Here is a 22,634-nt window from a genome sequence, read left to right as displayed (position 1 = left end):
TGCATTGCTCGGTCTCATGTCTCTCATCTTTCTCTTGGCAATGCCCCATAGATTCTCTATGGGGTTCAGGTCAGGTGAGTTTGCTGGCCAATCAAGCACAGTAATCCCATGGGCATTGAACCAGGTTTTGATACTTTTGATAGTGTGGGCAGGTGCCAAAGTCCTGCTGGAAAATGAAATCAGCATCCCCATAAAGCTCGTCTGCGGAAGGAAGCATGAAGTGCTCCAAAATCTCCTGGTAGACAGCTGCGTTGACCCTGGACTTAATGAAACACAGTGGACCAACACCAGCTGATGGCATGGCTCCCCAAATCAACACTTCACACTGGACTTCAAGCATCTGGCATTGTGTGCCTCCGCATTCTTCCTCCAGACTCTGGGTCCTTGGTTTCCAAATGAGATGCAAAAGTTGCTCTCATCAGAAAAGAGGACTTGGGACCACTGAGCAACAGACCAGTTCTTTTTTTCCCCCTTTAGCCTAGGCAAGATTCTTCTGATGTTGTTTCTTGTTCAGGAGCAGCTTGACAAGAGGAATACAACATTTGAAGCCCATCTCCAGGATCCGTCTGTGTGTGGTGGCTCTTGATGCACTAACTCCAGCCTCAGTCCACTCCTTGTGAAAGTCCCCAACACATTTGAATGGTCTTTTCCTGACAATCCTCTCCAGGCTGTGGTCATGCCTGCTTCTTGTGCACCTTTTTCTTCCACACTTTCCCTTCTGCATAACTTTCCATTAATGTGCTTTGATACAGCACTTTGGGAACATCCAACTTCTTCTGCAATTACCTTTTGAGGCTTTCCCTCCTTATGGAGGGTCTCGATGATGGCTTTCTGCACAACTGTCAGGTCAGCAGCCTTCCCCATGATGGTGCTTCCTACGAAACCCATTGCAGGTGTTATGGATTGAATAGCTACTGCACCTTTTCACAATATTCTAATTTTCTGAGATTGTTAATTTGGGGGTTTTATCAGCTGTACCCCATAATCATCACAATTATAACAAATAAAGGCTTGACATATATCGCTTTGTATGTCATGAGTCAATCTCATATATTAGTTTCACCTTTTAAGTTGAATTACTGAAATAAATGAACTTTTCCACGATATTCTAATTTTCCGAGTTTCACCTGTATACTTTATATTCAACTTTCTTCAGTAATGTTTTATTCTGAATTGTGTTATTTGCTGTTTTAATGTCGGTTGTAAACCGCCTTGAGATTCCCCCCCCTAAAAATATAAAGCAGTATAGAAATTAAATTAACAACAACAACAACAACAAGATCATTGGGAAGAAGGTATAACAGGCCAGATGACACATTCCTTCCTATAAAGCATGTATCATAATGGAAAGCTCTCACAAACGCCAACCTGTAATGCATTGCTGAACATAAGTCTGATTAATAGATCTGAGCCTCCGTATTGAACTCCCACGGGGAATTTCATCCCACACAGAACACATGCCCTGCATGTAGACAGTTCCAAATTCAATCCCCAATAGCTCCAAGTACGGTTGGAAAGGACCTTGTCTTAAGCCCTCAAGAACAACTGCCCGTCAGAGAGACCAATGGTCTGACTACTGCTTGAAGGCAGATCTTCATGAGAGTTGCCTCTTTTCCTTCAGATAAAATTAATTCTTCACATTTTGAGATGTGGTTTGAATACCTATTTGTCGCATCCTGTGGCATTTGGTTTCTGAGGGTGGTTTTGTTTTTAGTCTGTTCGAACAATGCTTGTTCACGCTTCGTAGCTGTCAACCACTTTTCTCAAACGCATGACGTTTTGGGAAAGGGGTGGGGGACGGCCAAAGCCTCGCATCCTGGTCAGCGAGTGGCATGTCCTTTTAAGTTCTGCTTTTGATCTTCAGACACTCCGATTGGCTCAGGCAGGACCCCCCCCCCCCATAACTTTTAAGAGCTTTAAAAGACTTGTTGGGAGACTGGCTTCCCCCCTGCAGTTGGACACCTGAGCTGCAATGGCTTTGTTGCTCATCTTGTACCTGTATGTTGCTGCAGGCGCAGGTAAGATGTGAGGGCTGTGGGATGTGCTTTTGCTTCTTCCAGGACAAAAAGAAGTTACAGGCAAGCTTTTACTATTGTTTCTTCCAGTAAAAAACCTGGTGGGCCCATGCCAACCAGCAAAGCGGTGAAACAGGGCCACTCACAAACAGGAACAAGGGAAACTGCCTTACCCTGGACCAAATCATTGGTCCTTCTGGCTCAATATTGTCCACAATGATTGACGGCAACTAGGTTTTAGACTCTCCCAGCCCTAATTAGAGATGCTGGGGATTTTGAACTTCAGACCTTTGATAGGCAAAGCAGATGTTGTACCACTGAGCTAAGAACTTTCACCTGCAAAAGTAGGAGGAATTCTGTGGACCACAGGAAATCCCAGGTTTGCAGAAAAGTTGTTCATTAAAGTAAAACAGGGAAAAGCAAAAGAGGAGGATGGAGGGTTCAGACGTGTGCTGTTAATACTGACATGGACAGCTAGGTCTCAAGGGGATTATAGTCCGACACAAATGGAGGCCACCAGTTTTGGGAAGGCTGTATTAAAGGCAGACAGCTGTGATAAGCTTGATGAAAGCAAGCGACAGTGGAGACGACTCAGACATTATTGCCACTCTTCCATCTGGAGGTAACTTCACACACAGGGTCTCCTAACAGTGCTCTTAGCAAACTACAGTTCCCAGAGATTTTTTTGTAGGGAAGCCATAACTGTTGGAAGTGGTATCATAGAGCTTTAAACATTATGGTGTGAATGGGACTCCAATGATCTGACATCGCACAAGGCAGCTTCCCACAGGGCTCAAACCAGCCTCAATATCGTGTGTGTTAGTGCTCTGTCAGTTATGGTCCTTTCTGTTTCTCATTTTTCCAATCGTGAATTCAGTTTTTCCCATTGATTCAGCAATTTGAGAATCCGTTTTTTAAAAAAAATTCTGGTGTTTTGGCAATCAATCTCTCATTATGGAATGCATTTTCCTATGTTAATTTCACTAATATATCGATTCGTATGCACACTTCCCCCTAACATACTCATTTTTTGTAAAACTTCCTTTGCTTGGAGAACTGCACTGCGAAGATCAGATATGTGTGAATTTCAAAGGATGGCTCTGTTTTGGTTCTCACATTGTTTCAGAAGGTGCAAATTTGATAGGCTTGGCTTTAAATGCAAACTGTACTGAGTCTAAGAGTACTCTTTCCGGTATCAAAATTGACTCATGGGTGTGGAGGGAGGGGGATAACGATCAGGCCCATCAGGTCAAAAAGGTCCCATCGCCCCACATTTTATAGAGATGCCCCTGATCTAAATCATGCACAAAATAATATTAGATTTCCTTCTAAATCCTCTTGGGTTGTATGCTGTGCAAGTTTACCTCTTACCCTTTTGTTTCAAAGCCTTGGCTGGAATAGATCTGGGTCCTCCTGGTGCATGCCTGCAAGGTCCCAAATTCTGGTGCCAAGATGCAGTTACTGCTGCTGAATGCAAGAAGGAGGAATATTGCTGGATCCATGAGTGGAGTTCTCCGTTGGTGAGAGCCAGAAATGCAAAACCACATCCATCTGAAAAGCTGCTCCCTCCCCTCTCTCTTCCACCACATTTACAGGTGGGTTATATAATACAACCGCATCAGTCCACCCTAAATTAAGCAAAATTAACCAGATGTATGAGAAAGGGTGGAAAGCAATATCTTAGGGGGCAGCTGCATGATAATAACAAGGACGAGAAGGACTTCTCTAGACATTCTTCATCTATAGTTTGGAGTTAGGATCAGCCATGTGACCACACTTAAAGGAACTACCATGGGATAATTTGGGGAGAACTAACTATCTATCTCATTCTTCATTTCCTTTTAAATATTACCTTCCAAGTCCATAGCTAAATACTGTGTGGTGCATAAGGGAGAGAGGCAATAATTGCCAAAGATTTAATACATAAATGCTGGTAGCCAACTTATTATTTGCTTGTATTGGTGAACAACTGGGTAGAAAACGGTCTGTGCACACTTCCCGAGTAGAAGGTTAGATAATTTCTTTTTTTAAAAAAGCAACAAAAGCTGGACATCCAAGGAGGTACTTGTGCCAGGAAGAACCACTTATAGTGAGAGCCCCATTATTACACCCACTATTTACCCAAATAATTGCCCTGGTCCTTTCATTTTTGACTTTGAAGCCATTGATATCTTTCTTTGTTACAGTGGAAGGGACTTGAGGAGGAGGACAAGGCTGATGCCCCATTGATTAAATGCTTCGTCTGCACCAAGATTGTCCAGAAAATCAAGGATCTGGCTGGAGACGATCCAGATGATGTAAGTTACCAATTGCTATGTTATTGGAACTTATTTGCTCGGCTGATACTGAATATTGAGTCTGGGGGCAGAGAGCCACTGAATTGCCACAAGTGACTGACACCCAGAGATTAGCCTGAAAACATATCATGCATTTCCATTGCTGAGGCTAATCAGAGTTGGCCTTGTAAGCTACCTGGAGGGAATTATAACTGGGAACCACATGGTTTAATGGTGAATTTTGGACATAACGGAGATGTAAAATATTTGGATTACAGTTGTACCTTGGAAGTCAAACAGAATCCGTTCCAGAAGTCCATTCCAAAACCAAATCACGGCTTCTGATTGGCTGTAGGAAGCTCCTGCAGCCAATCGGAAGCCGCAGAAGCCCCGTCGGACGTTCGGGTTCCAAAAGAACGTTCGCAAACTGGAACAATCACTTCCAGGTTTGCGGCGTTTGGGAGCCAAAACGTCCGAGTTCCAGGGCGTTTGACAACCACGGTACGACTGTATTATAAACGACGCAGGAGGAAATTATTAATTATAGGACCCGCAAAGAGGAGGAGGGAAGTCCAGGAGATTCTTTGGAATGTTGTGTTTATGTTGTATGTTGGATATGTGATTGTAAAACTTTAATCTGAAAAAAACCAAATACATGAACTTTCAAAAAATAATAGTAAATGGGAACCACATAAAAGCCCCTTAAAGGAATACTTAAACCTTTAGAGCCACCCCATGGCTAAGCAAGGGAGAAGAAGAGAGCACCTCCAGGGCTGAGCAAGGAAGCTGGAGAGCTCTTTTCACACTGAGTAACCCAAGTGGACCTGGTGCAAAAACCAAGTTTCAAGCTCCTAGACTTGTTTGCCGAGCGAGGCCCTCTTGGCACCCTGGCTCTGGAAGCCTAAGGAAGCTCACGCGAAATCTCACTGGAACTCAGATTGTCCTATGAGATTTCAAGAAGGAGCGTCTCCAGCCCCATCATCCAGCCCGGACACTGAGGTCCAGCTCCGAGGGCCTTCTGGCAGTCCAATCGCTGCGAGAAGTGAGGTTACAGGGAACCAGGCAGAGGGCCTTCTCGGTAGTGGCACCTGCCCTGTGGAACGCCCTCCCAGCAGATGTCGAGGCAATAAACAACTATTTTCCTTTTAAAAGACAACTGAAGGCGGCCCTGTTTAGGGAAGTTTTTAATGTCTGGTGCTGTATTGTTTTTAATATTCAGTTGGAAGCCGCCCAGAGTGGCTGGGGAAAACCAGCCAGATGGGCGGGGTATAAATAATAATAATAATAATAATAATAATAATAATAATAATAATAATTATTATTATTATTATTATTATTATTATTATTATTATTATTATTATTATTATTATTATTACAGGACCAGTGCATTGAGCAGCCTGTGTCCAGCAAGCAAGGCAAAGAGCTTAAAAGTTTTTCCCCGTGCCAGGTAACCCCAAGTGGACTCAACACCAGAAAGAGCTTTTTAGCTCTCCACCTGGCTTTAGATTTGACTGGCACAATTTCAACCAGCCCCCCTGGAGGTGGCCTGAGGGAAGTCCTGAGGGACAAATAGAGGCCTGGGGGCTTGTATTTGCCCCCTAGGCCTGAGGTTCCTCACTCCTTGTGTGAGGCTTTGCACAAAGGCTGCGTAGCACGCCATACATTAAAAACCCACTCCCCCTCAAAAAGAATCCTGGGAACTGTAGTTTGTTAAAAGGCCTGGGAACTGTAGCTCTTAAGGGTGGTAAACTACAGTTCCCATGATTCTTTGCAGGGAGGGCTTTAAATGCGTGCAGCTAAAGACAGCAAAGATTCCAACCAACTTTATTTGGAACCAAAACAAAAGGTAAAGAAGAAGGGAAATGAACAAATATAGCAAAATACACACCTCCCTGCTCACTTCAGATTAATATAGAGTGCGAGAGAAGTCAGGGCTCCTGTGCCTTTAATAGGCACACCTTTAATAGGTGTGTAGAAGAGGGAATTTCAGTAGGTGTAGCGTGGAAGCAGAGGCTGGTGTGAGAAGAAACGAGGGAAGAAAGCAGAGGAAGGCCACCCTGGCAGACACGCAAAGGCTGTATCTGTGTGAATCATGAGCATAAAGCCACCCAGTTACTGATCTTACTCCCCAACTCTTATTTCAGGAGAAAATCGAGGACGCAATAGCTTCTGTATGCCGGGTAGTGGGCAGGTTCCTGAGAGGGACTTGCAAAAAGCTTTTGAGGCTTTTCAAATCAAAGCTCAGACAAGATCTGCAGGCTGGCCTGAAGGCTCGGGACATCTGTATTGATCTGAACGTATGCAGGGATTGCTTGAGAGCACTACCAGGTGAGAGCAGCGCTTTTACTTTATTTTTATTTTTTTATTTTCATTCATTAAAATTCATATGCTGCTTGATTTTTAAGAAAGAAAACCTCAAAGCAGCTCTGGTGACTTCCTGTCCTCATTCAAGACAAACTCTACCCTTCCCTTTTCCTCACTGGATTATTCCTTATGGACAGCCTTCTTTTCCCCTGAGATTTTTATTTTTATTTTTTGAAGGGCATATCGCATTATGGGAGGGGCCAAAGGTGGGTGGTCCCCGCTGGAACAAGTAGGGCAGACCAACAGTAGGCCGAGCCGGAGCCAATGATAGACAGACCCAAATCATTCTACCGCTGTCTCCATCCTCCTCCCTGCTAAATTCCACAAGGGGCAAGAATGAGGTTGAGGAGGAGAAAGCCGACAGCCAGGGCCACCTCCTGGACTGGCTGCGAGTAAGACGAGGCAGGTGGACTTCAAACTGCTGTGGGTGGGACAGTTCCCCATTTGCTGTAACAGACTAGCCTCCGCTGCAAGGGCCAAAGCTCTGTGCTGAAGTACATAAGAATTTCAGAAGTGCCGAACTGGATCTTAAGCGAGGAAACAGACTCACACAAGACTATGCTTTAAGACAACCTTCTCAAACTAGGTCCCCCTAGATGCTGCTGGGTCACAACCCATGGCCAACGATCATAGATTGTGGGAGCTGATAGCCAAAACATCTGGCGAGCACCAGGCTAGAGAAGGCTGCCTTGAGAAATCTTTGGTGGCTCGAAGGCATTCCAGCAAAAGAAACAGGGGCGGGGGGAAAGAGAGAGAGTGTGTTGATAATGCAAGGTGGAAGATGCTCTCTAACCAAGAAATCTTCAAAACATAAAAAGAACCCAGCTGAATCAGACCAAAGGTATATTGAGTCCAGCATACATTTTGCACCCTGGCCGACAAGATGCCTAGGAAACTCCCAAAAGCAGGAGATGAGCTCAATAGCCCTCTGCAGCTTTGGATATGTAGCTATCATGCATGACTAGTAACTACAGAGGAGGCTCACCTGATGCCTTTATATCTTTAGATGCCAGGCGAAAACCTTTCTCTTCAACCAAGCGTTGATTAACATTCTATGGCTTTTTAAATGTGTTTGTGGGAAGGGGGTGTTTTGCTTTGCTTTTATTTCATTGTGTATTTTGTTTCATTGTGTATTCTGTTGTGAACCGCCCTGGAATCTAAAGATGAAGGGCAGTATACAAATTTAATTAATAATAATACATATAGCTGTATATTCCCCCATGAATTAATCCAATCCTCTTTCAAATTGTCACTGGCAATTTGCTTCATCTCTTAGTTGTGGTTCCCATGCTTTAACCACATGCTTTGTTTTCTACAGAGGAAGAAAAGATTGAAGGCAGCTGGTGAATTGGCTGACTTTGCAAATATTCACTTTGCTGCTGCTGCTGCTGCTGCTGCTGCTTCAACTTCTTCACAGATGTGGGACCCCCTCTTCCGATTTGCAAAGAAAAGCAGAAATGCCCACATTACTTAGTAAGCAATGCTGGAACTAAGGGCTTATCCACAGGTACCTTTCCTCTGCGCTTTCCAGGCATGGTCTGCACTTTAAAGCTCCAGGTCCAAGTACTCTTTTGTTGTTCTGGAGCTTTCTCTGCAAAAACTCATTCTTAAAAGCTGAATCGGAGCAAATGGCAATTTGCTGAAAACCTGAGTTGCTGTTTGTTGCATTTCAGCTTTAAAGAGCACTCGGAGCTTCGAAGCACAGACCTGTTCCTGCAAAACAGGGCAAAAGTTAAGTGTGGATAAGCCCTGAGGAAGGTATTTTGGGTGCCACAGGCAACTTAGGCACCCTGAATTTCTGCTTTGCCCAGGGGTTTGAATCTTGCTGAGCATCGTCGCACAAAGAAGAGATGAAATACTACTGCTTTGCCTAATGCAATTATAAAGCCGACTTTTGTATATTTTAGCAATATACTGGAATATACTAGTTTAAGCCGATTCCCCTTGCTTTGACTTTCACAATGAATAAAGTGCTTTGATGAGTCCAGCCCATCTCACGTATTTATCATGGCTGAATTCTGCACACTATGAGAAAGTGGTATCAACCGACAAAGGTGTCCCACTCCCTGAAGAATCATCAGGCCCACAAACTTCCAGCGCCCTGATGGTGTCAGCTGGAACCAAGAACCCAGGGCTCTGTAGGCACGGCATATCTGCGGAGTTGCTGCCAGGCATAGAGGTTGACATCTTTCATTAAGCAGGGATGGGAACCAATCGCCCTCCAAATGCTGCTAGACTACAACTCCCATCAACCTGGACCATTGGACATGCTGCCTGGGGCTGATGGGAGCTGGAGTCCAGCCACATTTGGAAAGCCGCAGGTTCCCCATCCTGTGGCTTTATTTTCCAGGCCGAATGCTTTGCCACTCAAGCTAGCCACTTGGCTCTTTTTGCCTGGAAGTGCTATATAGGAACCGGGGACATGTAGTACACATAGATTCATAGAGATGGGAAGGATCATGGGGTTCAGCTCACCACTGCAATGCAGGAATCTTTTCCCTCCAACATGGAGCTCAAACCCATGACTCTATGAGTCTCATGCTTTACCGACTGAGCTATACATGCTCCCAGCCTCTGGTATTCAGAGGAATGGTACCCTGTGTGGTGGGACAGAGCCTCACTGTAGCTTACCTGGGCAGTGCTAGAGCTAGTACACAGCCCTGAAACTAAATGGTATCCCAGTGCTATCGGGAGGGTGGTCCAACCCCACAATACCAGCTGCTACTGATTCAGACAGAACTCACAGTCGCAGCTTCCTTCATTTCTCATCGGGCCTTTTATTCAAATATAGCAGTAGTTGCCGCTGCAAACTTTCAATTTCCCACAGATCTTCACTCTTCCTTCTCATCACCATGTGTGATGATGTAGCACAAGGATTTGTAGTCAATGTTTCCGGCCACGTCGATGGGAGCGACCGCAAACATTTGCTCTACCTAGGGAAGAAGGAACACAAAACGGGGGTAAGAAGGCAGCGTTCGGCTGGCCTAATCCAGTGTTCCCCAACCTTGGGCCTCCAGCTGTTTTTGGACTACAATTCCCATCATCCTTGACCACTGGTCTTGCTAGCGAGGGATGATGGGAGTTGTAGTCCAAAAACAGCTGGAGGCCCAAGGTTGGGGAACACTGGCCTAATCGACCAGTCCCTGCCCAGCCTTGCGAGCCTTGGGACTCCATCGCCATGGTTTCCCCGCCTCCTTGAGTCATGAGATTGGAAGGGGGAACCGTTCTTGAAGTTAAATAAATGTATATTGCAGGTTAGATGACCAAATGGCTATCAAAGCACCTTACATCAGCCTCTGTCAACCTGGTAGCCTCCAGAATGTTTTCAATTCCCATCAGCCCCTGCCAGAGTTGCAGTAAAAAATGTTTAGGTTCCAATAAAGCAAGGCCAATTGATTGATTACACAGCATTTTTTTAAAAGAAAGCAACCTTCCCCAGGTGCCCAAAGGAAAGATGTTTGCTCTTCTGAATGGCTGCTGGACTGCACTGGGATGGTTTGCCATTTTGCAGCCAGTCCTACAAATTTTAAAACATAACCATATTAATAAAGGTAAAAAAGGTAAAGGACCCCTGGGTGATTAAGTCCAGTCAAAGGCGACTATGGGTTTGCGGCGCTCATCTCACTTTCAGGCCGAGGGAGCCGGCGTTTGTCCACAGACAGCTTTCCGGGTCATGTGGCCAGCATGAATAAACCGCTTCTGGTGCAACAGAACACACTGACGGAAACCAGAGTGCACAGAAACACTGTTTACCTTCCTGCCACAGCAGTACCTATTTATCTACTTGCACTGGTGTGCTTTTGAACTGCTAGGTTGGCAGGAGCTGCGACAGAGCAATGGGAGCTCACCTCGTCGTGGGGATTTGAACCGCCGACCTTCTGATCGGCAAGCTCAAGAGGCTCAGTCGTTTAGACCACAGCTCCACCCACATCCCTATGCCATATTAATACACCAGTTGAAAGGTGTCTCCTAGGTTTGATGCTTGTGAAAGATTCCTGCTAAGGGGAAATTGGGATTTAAAGAGGGAGGGCGAGAAGCACGCTTTAACTAGTGCTAGACCAGAAAGAGTTGCCTCACCTCCTCAGCAGAGAACTTGTCCGCCTGAGTCATCAGGAGTTGCTTAAACCTGGAAAACAAATTGGAAATAAAAAGTCAGTGCTGTTCCAACACACCACCCAGAACTCTAAGAGGAACATAGAAATTGCCTTATACTGTACCAGACCATTGTAAGGTAAAGGGTAAAGGGACCCCTGTCCAGTCATGGTCGACTCTGGGGTTGCGGCGCTCATCTTGTTTTACTGGCCGAGGGAGCCGGCGTACAGCTTCTGGGTCATGTGGCCAGCATGACTAAGCCGCTTCTGGTGAACCAGAGCAGCGCACGGAAACGCCGTTTACCTTACCTATTTATCTACTTGCACTTTGATGTGCTTTCAAACTGCTAGGTTGGCAGGAGCAGGGACCGAGCAACAGGAGCTCACCCCGTCGCAGGGATTCGAACCGCCAACCTTCTGATCCGCAAGTCCTAGGCTCTGTGGTTTAACCCACAGCGCCACCCGCGTCCCTTACCAGACCATTGTACCAGACCAGTATTGCCTGCACTGACTGGCAGCAGCTCTCCGGGTCTCCCTCCGCCCTAGGGATACGTGGGAACTTTTGCTTGCTCTACCCATGAGCCATGGCCCTTCCCTGAAGTCTTCTCTGCTGAGGCTTGTATGGAGAAATCCTAGGAGGTTTCCTTATAATGAGTCAGGCCATTGGACCATCAAGCTCAGTAGTGCCTACACGGACTGGCAGCAGCTCTCCAGGAGTTCAGACAAGGGTTCCTCCCAGTTTGACCTGAAGATGCCAGGAATGGGACCAGAGCTGATGCTCTTCCAATGAGCCATGGCTTCCTCACCCCCACCATTGATTAAGCCAATCAGACCCAGGGCTGTCTCTACTCGGGGGTGCAAGCTGCCTAAGCTCTTAACCGCACCCACCCACCCCGGGTGATTGCGGTCGATGGGTCATTTCCATTCTCTTTTGCAGAACAGCTGCAGAATCAACGTATTCGGCGGCGCCCCCTAGTGGTGTCTTTCATTTTCGCATGATCGCAAAAAGACAGGAGTTATCGCTGCCGCTTTTTATTTTTTCATGTTAGCGGTTTCCGCTGTTCCCCTCCTTAAAAGCTCAACGACTTTGAGTTGCCCCCTAGAAAAAGCTCTATAACTTTGACCTCCCCCCCCCCAAAAAAAAAAATGGGGGCGCTGGGTGGATTTTTGCACCCCGGAGCCGTATATGCTAATGATCAGACTTAATCCAGTCAGAGCCCCATGGGCTTTACCCAGGATCTGAACTGTATAGTAAATGTTCTTACTCATCTTTGTTCACACAGCCAGTTCCGTTGGGGTCAAATAACTTGAAGGCAGCAAGGATGGATTCCTCAGGATCGGTGCCTGTGGAAGAGAAGAATTGCTCAACATACAGCAAAGATCCTCAAAACGAGAGCAAGACCCCCTTTTGGTTGGGCAGGGAGTCTGGAAGATTTGACGTTCCAGGGAGGAATGGAAAGTTAACAAAAACCAAACCAAACAATGGCGAGAGAGAGAGAGAGAGAGAGAGAGAGAGAGAGAGAGAGAGAGAGAGAGATCTCAAGGACAGAAAAGTATAATAACTGGCTCCTACACCTTAAGGCAGTGATGGCCAAACTTGGCCCTTCAGCTGTTTTGGGACTACAACTCCCATCATCACTAGCTAATAGGACCAGTGGTCAGGGATGATGGGAATTGCAGTCCCAAAACGGAGGGCCAAGTTTAGCCCTCACTGCCTTAAGGGAACCGGCTAATGGAATGGATTCACTTTTGCCTTTTCTCAAGAACTTTTTGCCAGTCCCAAAGATCTTCTGTGACTCATCCACTTGACCACTTAAATATATTTGTGAACATGAGGAAGTAACAGCAATGTTCATTCTGCAGTATGGGGATGCTTATGTCATGATTTTCCATTGAGGTTGCACACAACATAGCCCTAAGTTAAAGTCACTTAGTGGTGTGACAGGCAAAATGTTTTTGCACAAGAGAAAGCGTAAGCAAGTTGCTGGTAACTTTCTTGCACAATCCGTTGCACAGGTTTCTGTCAGCACAACTGTTGCACAACATTAAACTCACCTTTCCATTTGCACAGTGCCCTGGTGCTACCGGACAGAGAATGTTGAACACAAGGGCTTTGCTTGAATGGACAATTCGTACCCAAAGCCAGTGTGGTGTACAGTGGTATCTCGGGTTAAGAACTTAATTTGTTCTGGAGGTCCGTTCTTAACCTGAAACTGTTCTTAACGTGAAGCACCACTTTAGCTAATGGGGCCTCCCGCTGCTGCCGCACCGCCACTGTGTGATCATCCTGAAGCAAAGTTCTTAACCCGAGGTACTATTTCTGGGTTAGCGGAGTCTGTAACCTGAAGCGTCTGTAACCCGAGGTACCACTGTAATGGTTAGAGTGTCAGACTAGGACTTGAGAGACCAAGTTTCAAATCTCCACTCAGCCTTGAAGCTCACTGGGCGATCTTGGGTCTGTCACTGCCTCTCAGCCGAACCCACCTCATAAAGTGGTTGTGGGGATTAATGAGGAGGGCGAGAACCATGGACGCCAACTTGAGCTCCTTGGAGAAAAAGGTGGGATGTAAATGCAATAAACAAACAAACACCCTTTTTTAAGCACCCCTTCCGTATGACATGCGCATTGTGCATTCATCCTGATTTGTTTTGCACAGGGTTTGTGGGGAGGCCAGAGGACACCCATAATTTATCAAGTGTTCATTCTAATTTGTTTGTGGGGTGGCTAGATGATGTTGCATTGAGAAATCATTACCTGACCCCTGTGCATTTTCCTGCCAATTACCTTGCTGCAAACCAATTTTGAGGGGCGAAGTAGGTTTGTTGTACAAGAAGTAGAAGAGTTTGGATTTAATATCCCGCTTTATCACTACCCGAAGGAGTCTCAAAGCGGCTAACAATCTCCTTTCCCTTCCTCCCCCACAACAAACACTCTGTGAGGTGAGTGAGGCTGAGAGACTTCACAGAAGTGTGACTAGCCCAAGGTCACCCAGCAGCTACATGTGGAGGAGCGGGGAATCGAACCCTGTTCACCAGATTACGAGTCTACAGCTCTTAACCACTACACCACACTGGCTCTCAAATTAGCTTCAAATTAGCTTGTTGTGCAATCTCCATTTGCTGGCATGTGATTGAATCCTTCCTGAAAACAATGGCAGCCTGGAAATGCCCTTAGTGGTAAAACAGTTTTGGTTTTTTTGGGTTTTGGCCTCTTATTGCAGTATGTTCAGGAGTGTTGGGTGGAAATCAAGGGCTGTATTGAGGGTTAATGAGCAAGACTGAGGTTTAGTGAGCAAGGTCCTTGACTATGGCAGCACCAACTTACCATTCAATTTCTCCCCAAAGAGTGTTAAGAAGACCGTGAAGTTAATTGGCCCTTTCCCTTCCTTTAGCATCTCATCCAGCTCTTCCTCCTTCACATTTATTTTCCCTGTAGAGAAAAAAGCAGGCCCTAGTAGTGAAATCCATGGACCTTTCCAAACATCCTGTTTATTGTTCATACATGACTATTTGTGATCATGATGTTCTTGGGGCAGTTATCTGCAACCCTTATTTCAATACAGATGGTGGACATTGCACCAGGTTGGACAATACAGGTCTAATTTCTGAGATAAGCAAAACACCCCCTAACCTGGAACTTCTGGGGAATTTTTGTCCATCCTCAGTCTTCAGAGACCTATATCAATTGCAAACCTTTATTGGCATATAGAACGAATTCTGAAAGGTTCGGTACACAGCAAAATCTGCATCAAACAATATATTAATAATAATAATTTTATTATTTATACCCTGCCCATCTGGCTGGGTTTGCCCAACCACTAACAATTAAAATACTGTTTTCTAACATTCATGAATCCTCATTGCATGGCTACTATCTTCCCCTTATCCCCACTCTGAGTTAACATAAGGAAGACTACCTAACATTTGCCAGTGTGCCACTCCCTGCTAACAGCCAACTGATGTACTGTACTTAGATCCAATTGTCTGATACAAAATTGTCAGTGCAAAAGAACATGTGTGGCTGATTCTATATGACTCTGCCCACAGGGGCATAGTAAAGTAATGGTAAAGGGACCCCTGACCATTAGGTCCAGTCGTGGCCAACTCTGGGGTTGCGGAGCTCATCTCGCTTTATTGGCCGAGGGAGCCGGCATACAGCTTCTGGGTCATATGGCCAGCATGACTAAGCCGCTTCTGGTGAACCAGAGCAGCACACGGAAACGCCATTTACCTTCCCGCCAGAATGGTATCTAATTATCTACTTGTACTTTGACGTGCTTTCAAACTGCTAGGTTGGCAGGAGCAGGGACCGAGCAACGGGAGCTCACCCCGTTGCGGGGATTCAAACCACCGACCTTCTGATCAGCAAGTCCTCTGTGGTAGAGACATATAATTTTTGCCATTTCCTTCTTGAATCCTCACCCTCCCACACCTTTGCGCACAAAATTTGGCGAACCATATCAGCCCTGGTCTACATTCTACAGACTTCCCAGGGTTTCTGGCTTTGGTGATAATGTCATTTGAATACATGTCTCCCCTTAAAACAACTTCGCCACTGGCATTTTTAGCTCGTCTCCTCCTCCTTCTGTGCTAGAAGAGGAAAAAAGAGCGCTCCAAAGTTAGGAAGGATGCACATACCACCACCCTGTGTACTAGAAATAAAGCTGAGATCTGCAGACCCCTTTCTGAAAGTGACAAGCTGTTTATCAAAAATGACACCATCCAGAGATGAAGGACCGTGAAGTGCTCATGGCTCCAGAAATAACATGCACCAAGTCCTCAGAGGCTCTGAAGATAAGCAAGTGGGCATTAGAAAGGTCACTGCGAATTTTTAGACACAGGAAACTTCCTTATACTGAGTCAGACTATTGGTCTATCTCACTCAGTATTGCATGCACTGACTGGCAGGAGCCCTCCAGAGTTCCAGGCAACAGTCTCTCCCATCTGGGGATTGAACCTGGGATCTTCTGCATGTGAAGCAGATTCTCTACCACCGCGCTACAGCTCTTTCCAGTTGTGAATGTTGCTTTTAGTAAATAGCAATTGCTTCTCCCTAAAGCAGTACCAACCTGGTGCCCTGCAGATGTTTTGGACTACAACTCCCATCAGCCCCCTAGCGTTGCATGCCGAAAGTACCAGGATCAATCTCTGGCATCTCCCATTTTGTATGTTCCTTTGTCAGTTTTAGGGACGCGGGTGGCGCTGTGGTCTAAACCACAGAGCCTGGGGCTTGCCGATCAGAATGTCGGCAGTTCGAATCCCCGCGACGGGGTAAGCTCCCATTGTTCGGTCCCTGCTCCTGCCCACCAAGCAATTCGAAAGCACCTCAAAGTGCAAGTAGATAAATAGGTACCACTCTGGTGGGAAGGTAAATGGCATTTCCGTGCGCTGCTCTGGTTAGTCATGGCTTAGTCATGCTGGCCACATGACCTGGAAGCTGTACGCCGGCTCCCTCGGCCAATAAAGCGAGATGAGCACCGCAACCCCAGAGTCGTCTGCAACTGGACCTAATGGTCAGGGGTACCTTTACCTTTTGTCAGTTTTAAAGATGAAGATTACAATAATCTCTCTCTGGCAGAGACTGAATCCAGGCCTGGCTATTTGGCACTGTTTTTCCTTGTACCAGTTAGTTGCTTAATATTTTTCTTTTTTAAAAAATCATCTGAAGTTTTGAAGAGTGCAATTTCATGGTGACCGGAGGCACTCACCCAGCTGACCATATGTCTCTTTCAAGTCTGATTTGCTGATAATGCCATCACGATTCTGGTCAATGCAGCTGAATGCCTTGGGGAAAGATAAGGAAAGTTAGATCTGCTCTATTTCTCAAGTTTAATTCCTTTCTGCCACTATAATAAGAACATACACACTCTCACAAATATTTTCCAAACCCCCCCCCCCCCCGGCATCTACTCCTCATTGTTATCTCTCCAGCGAAGGGCAAAAGTGATTATAGCACTTCATTAGTTGAGCAGCCCTTGCTTGTTTCACAAGTCATGCAAACCAGTAGAGTTGGGGGTTGCATGTTATAAGCCTGTAATTCAAATGTAAAATCTACCTTGGCTGGGCTTCCCCATCCTCACATCACTTTCCTGTTTACCCTCTAAGAGTTATTTCTCATTTAGGTTGTCTTCAATTGAGTTCTACTCAGCACAGACCCATTTAAATTAATGGCTCTTGTCAGTTTGCATTTCTTAGTACAGAAAGTATTGACCCGATGTGTAGAGATCTATCCTATTCTAGTTAATTCAAGAGGGTTCTGGAAGCTTCTCTGTGTGAAAGAAGCAAGCAGAAGGTTCATGGTGTTTGGGTTATTCCTTCAGAGAAGCTGAGTACAGCTGACTTAAAGGTGTTTTCGTTTTTACTCTGCTAACTATATGTTGGACTTTTGCTCTCGATCAATATGAGTAGAATACATGACAGCTCTAACTTATTCAAACCTACTGATTTCAGTGAGTCTGCTCTGAATATGACTAGCATTGGATAAAACCCTTGATTTAAAGCATGTAATAATTTTGTTTTTAAAATAAATCTCTATATAATCTCTAGCATATAAAAATAAACAAAAACAGGAATTCATACAAACAAAAACAGGATCCAACCTTAAGGGAAATAACAATAACGATAGCGATATCTTTATTGTCATTGTCCCATGTGGAACAATGAAATTGAAAAACTACATAAAACTACATAAAAACTACATAAAACTACTAAAAACTACATAAAAACTACATAAAACATTTAAAAACCCCTAAAAACTCTAAAACCCTATTTAAAAATACACTATACTATAGAGACCTGTCTGAAACATCTGAAGAAACTGGTGGCTGCTGTTTTATGTATAGCAGATGGAATGGTAAAGGTAAAGGTAAAGGGACCCCTGACCATTAGGTCCAGTCGTGACCGACTCTGGGGTTGCGGTGCTCATCTTGCTTTCAGGCCTAGGGAGCTGGCGGTTGTCCGCAGACAGCTTTCTGGTCATGTGGCCAGCATGACTTAACCACTTTTGACGCAGCAAGACACCATGATGGAAACCAGAGCACATGGAAATGCTGTTTACCTTCCCATCACAGCGGTACCTATTTATCTACTTGCACTGGCGTGATTTTGAACTGGTAGATTGGCAGGATCCGGGATAGAACAATGGGAGCTCACTCCATCACAGGGATTCAAACTGCCAACCCCAAGAGGCTCAGTGGTTTAGACCACACACACACACACCCCATGTCCCTGGTAGTCTACAATACAGGAGCAGGAGCAGAAAATTCCCATTTTCAGTTCACTGCACTGATATTCTGTAGAGTGTTGTGATATGAAAAGAGTTCCCCCAAATTCACATGACCTTACAGGTCTATACAGGGACAGTTGGAGGGTGACTGTCTGTGGTAAGGATTTTTTCCCATCTTAAGTTCAGTTCTCTACATTTCCACACCAGTATGCAATATTTTCTTTCTTTCTTTCTTTTAAAAAAGAGCCCTCCTGAAAAACCATCAGCATTTTATTGCACATTTCTCCTAATTTACACTTTTCAAAATGCAACTTTGCCCAATATGCACATTTTCCTAAAGCATTTACTCATAGCATAACACATTTCTGTATGTCATTTTCACCCATAAATGCATTCTTATGTGCACCTCACCCCAGTATATGCATCTTGGTTCCCATTACTTGGCTGCAGATCGGCACTGCAAAACCAGAGCAGTGAGAATTTTGAAGGATAGCTGCCCTTCAGTTTGCATATCTTTTCAGGGAAGTGTGAAAGAATTAAGTTCACCTCTAAATGCAAAGTGAACTGCATTCTCTCCCATCCCTAGTCTGCAGGTCTCATGCTGAATTGCCTCTCGCATTTCAGAACCCTGATCATGCACAGAGGTGACATAAAGAGACATATGAACTCCATCTCTTTGTCATGATGGCTCAGTGGCAGAGCTTTGCATGAAGAACAACAGCCCAGATTCAGTCCCTGACCTCTCCAGGTTGGCAGCTGTGGCAGAACTCCCATCTGAAACCTCAGAGTTACCACCAGGTAGCAAAGACTTATTCCCACTGCCAGGTAAAATAGACCTGACTCACAGAGTCCACCTTTGTCAATTTTACTCCATTGGATATAGGCTGGGTTCAGGCTTGGAACTCATTTCCTTGGCTGAACAGGAAAACAAGCCCTGAGCATCTCACCTCCTTGAACTCTTGGATCTGCGACTGCTCAAACATGGAGAAGACATTGGAGGAGCTCCTCTGGGCATGCTTTGCAGCAGCTTTGCTCCGAGTCCCGGCTTTTCTGCTGGCCTGAACGACAACAACAACAACAAGAAGAGTAACAGGTTACAACAGTACCAGTCAGTACACCTGACACATTGGGATGACGTAAACCACAGCACTCATTATGCTTAGCCCAACTAGCAGACTGGAGAGACAAGATCCAGCACACTCATTTCATTAGTACTAAGATTTACACTCGCACAACTTTCCCCACCTTCTCCCCTCTCTCTCTCTTCCCAAAACTGCTCCAGAGGATTGAGGGATCCCACAGAACAGATTTAGGGGGTGGGGAAGGGAAGGGAGGAAAGTTCCATTGCACAAGCATAAATGCTTGTGAAAACAGAACTGTTTTCTTAATGTGACATTGGCTACAACTCTAGATAGTGTGTCGGCTGCAGTGTGCAGGTGTGCCGTGCGAATGCTCCTCCCAGGGCTGGAATAGAGGTTATTTAACCTCCAGTTTGCTGGTAAAACTGAATTACTGCATCGTGAAATGATGCACGTCTAAAAAATGTGTCGCTAACATGGAAAAGTTGGAAAGCTCTGTTTGGAAATTTTTGTCCTAGGGGATTAGTTGTGGGCTCAGATTATTGAATCATCAAATTGTAGAGTTGGAGGAGGTCCCGAGAGTTATCTAGTTCAACCCCCTGAAATGCAGGAATCTCAATCTCAATTAATTTTTAATTCACCTGCTGAGCATTGGATAGATTTGCTCTGCCATATCCTATCCTGCCCTGGCTTCCAAAGCTGACAAAAAGGACATACACAAACTTGAATATGTTCACTGGACGGTTTAATCCCACACTGGATAAGGTTGCCGTATTATGGAACTGCTGCGATTCCAAAACACATTTACATCACAATCAGATGCACAACCTAACTGGTACAGGGAGGCTTACTTTCTAGTAACAGTGTTTAGGACTGCAATCTTGGCAGCCACTAACAATCGGTGTGTTATAGGGAATGGGGATGAAGGAGAGCAGTCCACTGGCATGTGTGTATTTAGGGATGAACAGCGGACAAGTATTTAGAATGAGGAAACCTGTTCTAAACATCTCCAGAGGTTGTTGGACTACAGATCCTATCATGCCTGACAAAATTGTGCCACAGATTCCCCATCCCTGGGGAAGAGCCATCTAACCCACAAACCCATTCAGAGAACCGGGAGAGGGAACTGAAAGCTGAAGAAATTTGTGGCATTACACACTAACTTAATTTTAAAAAGCAAGCATCCTGGATTATTTCCCTGACAGGCAAAACAGGACACAAACAGGACTGGGTGCTACCAGGGACAGGTACCATCTCCTGTTTCTTCATAGTTGCATCCTTCCAAACATGAGCGAATATTCGCCACCATCCCTTGGGTATTAGATCTTCCCAGTCATTGCACAGACAACACCCTTTCTCCATCTCTCACTTGCCTGCATACAGGCTGAACCTGTAAACATTAGGAAGAACTTCCTGACAGTAAGAGCTGTTCGACAGTGGAATTTGCTGCCAGGGAGTGTGGTGGAGTCTCCTTCTTTGGAGGTCTTTAAGCAGAGGCTTGACAACCATATGTCAGGAGTGCTCTGATGGTGTTTCCTGCTTGGCAGGGGGTTGGACTCGATGGCCCTTGTGGTCTCTTCCAACTCTATGATTCTATGATTCTATGAACCATTGCTCTCTCCCTTTGCTTAGTTTCTCCTTCTTCCTCGGTGGAACAGGGTAACAGTTCAACCTTTATGTGTGATCAGCTGAAAGCTCAGTGCTATGAAGAATATATGCAAAAGCAGAGAGACAGAGAGTACTCACCATTCTGGATGTCCTTCTGAAGAACAGAGAAGTTCTGGATGGTGTCAAGCATCAGCTCAGGCTATATCCCACAGCTTATCACTTGGTGAGCTAAATTAGGAGCCCGGTGGCAGGAGGAGAGAACCAAACTTGGCAGTCCCCAGTGCTGAGAATTGATAAGGTTTGGATGTCATAGCGCATTGTAGGCTTTGCTGATGGAGAGAGGAGGCATTCCTGAGCTGAGAGTTCCACTCTGAATGGAGTCTCCCATCTTCCTTCCTTCTCTATGCAGTAGTGCCAGGATTATAATTATTTTGGCCTGTATTTAAATGGGATTATATATATGACCTTTAGGCCCTTGCTTTCTTTCTGTCTCCTTCCTTGCTAGGGATGAGGGAACCTGTCAATTTTAGTTTCTCATTTTTCCAATCCTAAATTCAGTTCTCTATACTTATTTCTGCTTCAGTTTGCAAGGAAAAGGCAGCAGGGGGTGGAACCCCGATGGAAATTCACCAGCATTTTACTTCACATTTCTAATATATGCATTTTGTGTATACAATTTTGCCTAACAGGCACATTTTTGCAAAGCAATTTTCCCTAATACAGTGGTACCTCAGGTTACATACGCTTCAGGTTACATATGCTTCAGGTTACAGACTCCACTAACCCAGAAATAGTACCTCGGGTTAAGAACTTTGCTTCAGGATGAGAAGAGAAATCGGGTTCCGGCGGCGTGGCAGCAGCAGGAGGCCCCCCCATTAGCTAAAGTGGTGCTTCAGGTTAAGAAAAGTTTCAGGTTAAGAACGGACCTCCGGAACGAATTAAGTACTTAACCCGAGGTACCACTGTATAATGCATTTTTGTATGTTACTTTGTAAGACGCCTTATAATTAGAGGGGGCATTTAAAATTGTCCCTTGAAAGAGGAATTCCTATGCGCCATAAATTTGACGGGCTGTCTAGTCCAAGTAGGATTTAAAGATACACATAGGAACCTAGTCAGAACCCTGGCCGATCTAGACCTTCAGGCAGGGGACATTTCTGCCTTACCTGGAGATCCCAGGGATCAAACCTAAGACCTTATGCATGCAAAGTTCTACCTTGAAGTTGCCCAGCAATCTCTTCTTTTTTTAGGATTATGGCTGCATGCACACCATATATTTAAAGCAGACACACCCCGAAAGAATCCTGGGAACCATAGTTTGATAAGGGTGCTGGTGTTTTAACTCTGTGATGGGTAAACTACAGATCCCAGGATTCTCTGAGATTGGTGCATAGTATGTACTCAGCCAATGTTACCTGCTTCTGATCCTTTTGACGGTTGGTTGTTGCCTGTGGAATTTGCTACACACCTGTGGCCTCACCACACTTACAGATAGTTCTTCCTTTCTCTAAAACATGAATGCTTGGAATTCCACAGAATCCGAGAAGACAGCATGCACAATACAGTTGCAGTTTTGTTCTCCAGCATTACAAAGAATCGAGGGCTGACTTTGTTCTTTCAAATTTCAGCAGCGCCCCCTTGCAAGGCCAAAATTTGGTGCACCCATCTCTCACCTTCCATTCTACTTGTGCGCTATGTCATAGTTGTGATGCCCTGCGGTGCCCCCCCCCCCAGCTCTGCGCCCAGTGGACGGGTGGACCGGTCATGCTGCCTTAAACCCGCCTCCGAGAGAATATCTGGCAAGATGGGACATTCTGGTCTTACGCTGCAGCTTCTGCACTTAGCAGCTCCAAAAATACAGTGGGGCCCCGCAAGACGAATGCCTCGCAAGACGAAAAACCCGCTAGACGAAAGGGTTTTCCGTTTTTCGATGCTCTTCGCAAGACGATTTTCCCTATGGGCTTGCTTCGCAAGAC

General features: G+C 45.3%; 2 protein-coding genes across 4 annotated transcripts; one reads left to right on the top strand and one right to left on the bottom strand.

Annotated features, from left to right (window-relative positions):
- Nucleotides 1-1,717: 1,717 nt before the first annotated feature.
- On the top strand, nt 1,718-8,400 carry GNLY (granulysin). Its single transcript, XM_077919254.1, has 5 exons — nt 1,718-2,018; nt 3,402-3,610; nt 4,202-4,312; nt 6,436-6,619; nt 7,974-8,400. The coding sequence occupies exons 1-5, from the start codon at nt 1,973-1,975 to the stop codon at nt 8,000-8,002; spliced, it is 579 nt and encodes a 192-aa protein (XP_077775380.1). The 5' UTR covers nt 1,718-1,972; the 3' UTR covers nt 8,003-8,400.
- A 1,012-nt stretch (nt 8,401-9,412) lies between these two features.
- MYL7 (myosin light chain 7) lies at nt 9,413-20,908 on the bottom strand. 3 transcript variants are annotated; one of them, XM_028708848.2, is made up of 7 exons: nt 20,797-20,908; nt 18,919-19,029; nt 16,455-16,530; nt 14,072-14,176; nt 12,012-12,090; nt 10,733-10,781; nt 9,413-9,588 (listed from the first exon to the last, which is right to left on the bottom strand). In XM_028708848.2, exons 1-7 carry the CDS (start codon nt 20,797-20,799, stop codon nt 9,487-9,489), a joined length of 525 nt encoding a protein of 174 aa, XP_028564681.1. In that variant the 5' UTR covers nt 20,800-20,908; the 3' UTR covers nt 9,413-9,486. The 3 variants fall into 3 exon arrangements, with proteins under 3 accessions (XP_028564681.1, XP_077775379.1, XP_077775378.1); XM_077919253.1 differs by lacking the exon at nt 20,797-20,908 and adding an exon at nt 20,424-20,445; XM_077919252.1 differs by lacking the exon at nt 20,797-20,908 and adding an exon at nt 20,302-20,334.
- Nucleotides 20,909-22,634: the final 1,726 nt, after the last annotated feature.

Source organism: Podarcis muralis, chromosome 15 (genome assembly GCF_964188315.1).
Source record: "Podarcis muralis chromosome 15, rPodMur119.hap1.1, whole genome shotgun sequence".
NCBI classification, from domain to species: domain Eukaryota; kingdom Metazoa; phylum Chordata; class Lepidosauria; order Squamata; family Lacertidae; genus Podarcis; species Podarcis muralis.
The sequence above is the reverse complement of the archived record's forward strand: the minus strand, read 5'-3'. Positions and strand labels throughout refer to the sequence as shown.

Excerpts from the sequence above, each read along its gene's own strand:
- GNLY (XM_077919254.1), top strand. The coding sequence starts at position 1,973 with ATGGCTTTGTTGCTCATCTTGTACCTGTATGTTGCTGCAGGCGCAG. Across the intron at positions 2,019-3,401 it reads GTATGTTGCTGCAGGCGCAG|CCTTGGCTGGAATAGATCTG; the intron begins GTAAGATGTGAG and ends TTTGTTTCAAAG. Across the intron at positions 6,620-7,973 it reads TTGCTTGAGAGCACTACCAG|AGGAAGAAAAGATTGAAGGC; the intron begins GTGAGAGCAGCG and ends TGTTTTCTACAG.
- MYL7 (XM_077919252.1), bottom strand. Across the intron at positions 16,531-18,918 it reads AGATCCAAGAGTTCAAGGAG|GCATTCAGCTGCATTGACCA; the intron begins GTGAGATGCTCA and ends TCTTTCCCCAAG. Across the intron at positions 9,589-10,732 it reads ACAAGTTCTCTGCTGAGGAG|GTAGAGCAAATGTTTGCGGT; the intron begins GTGAGGCAACTC and ends CTTCTTCCCTAG.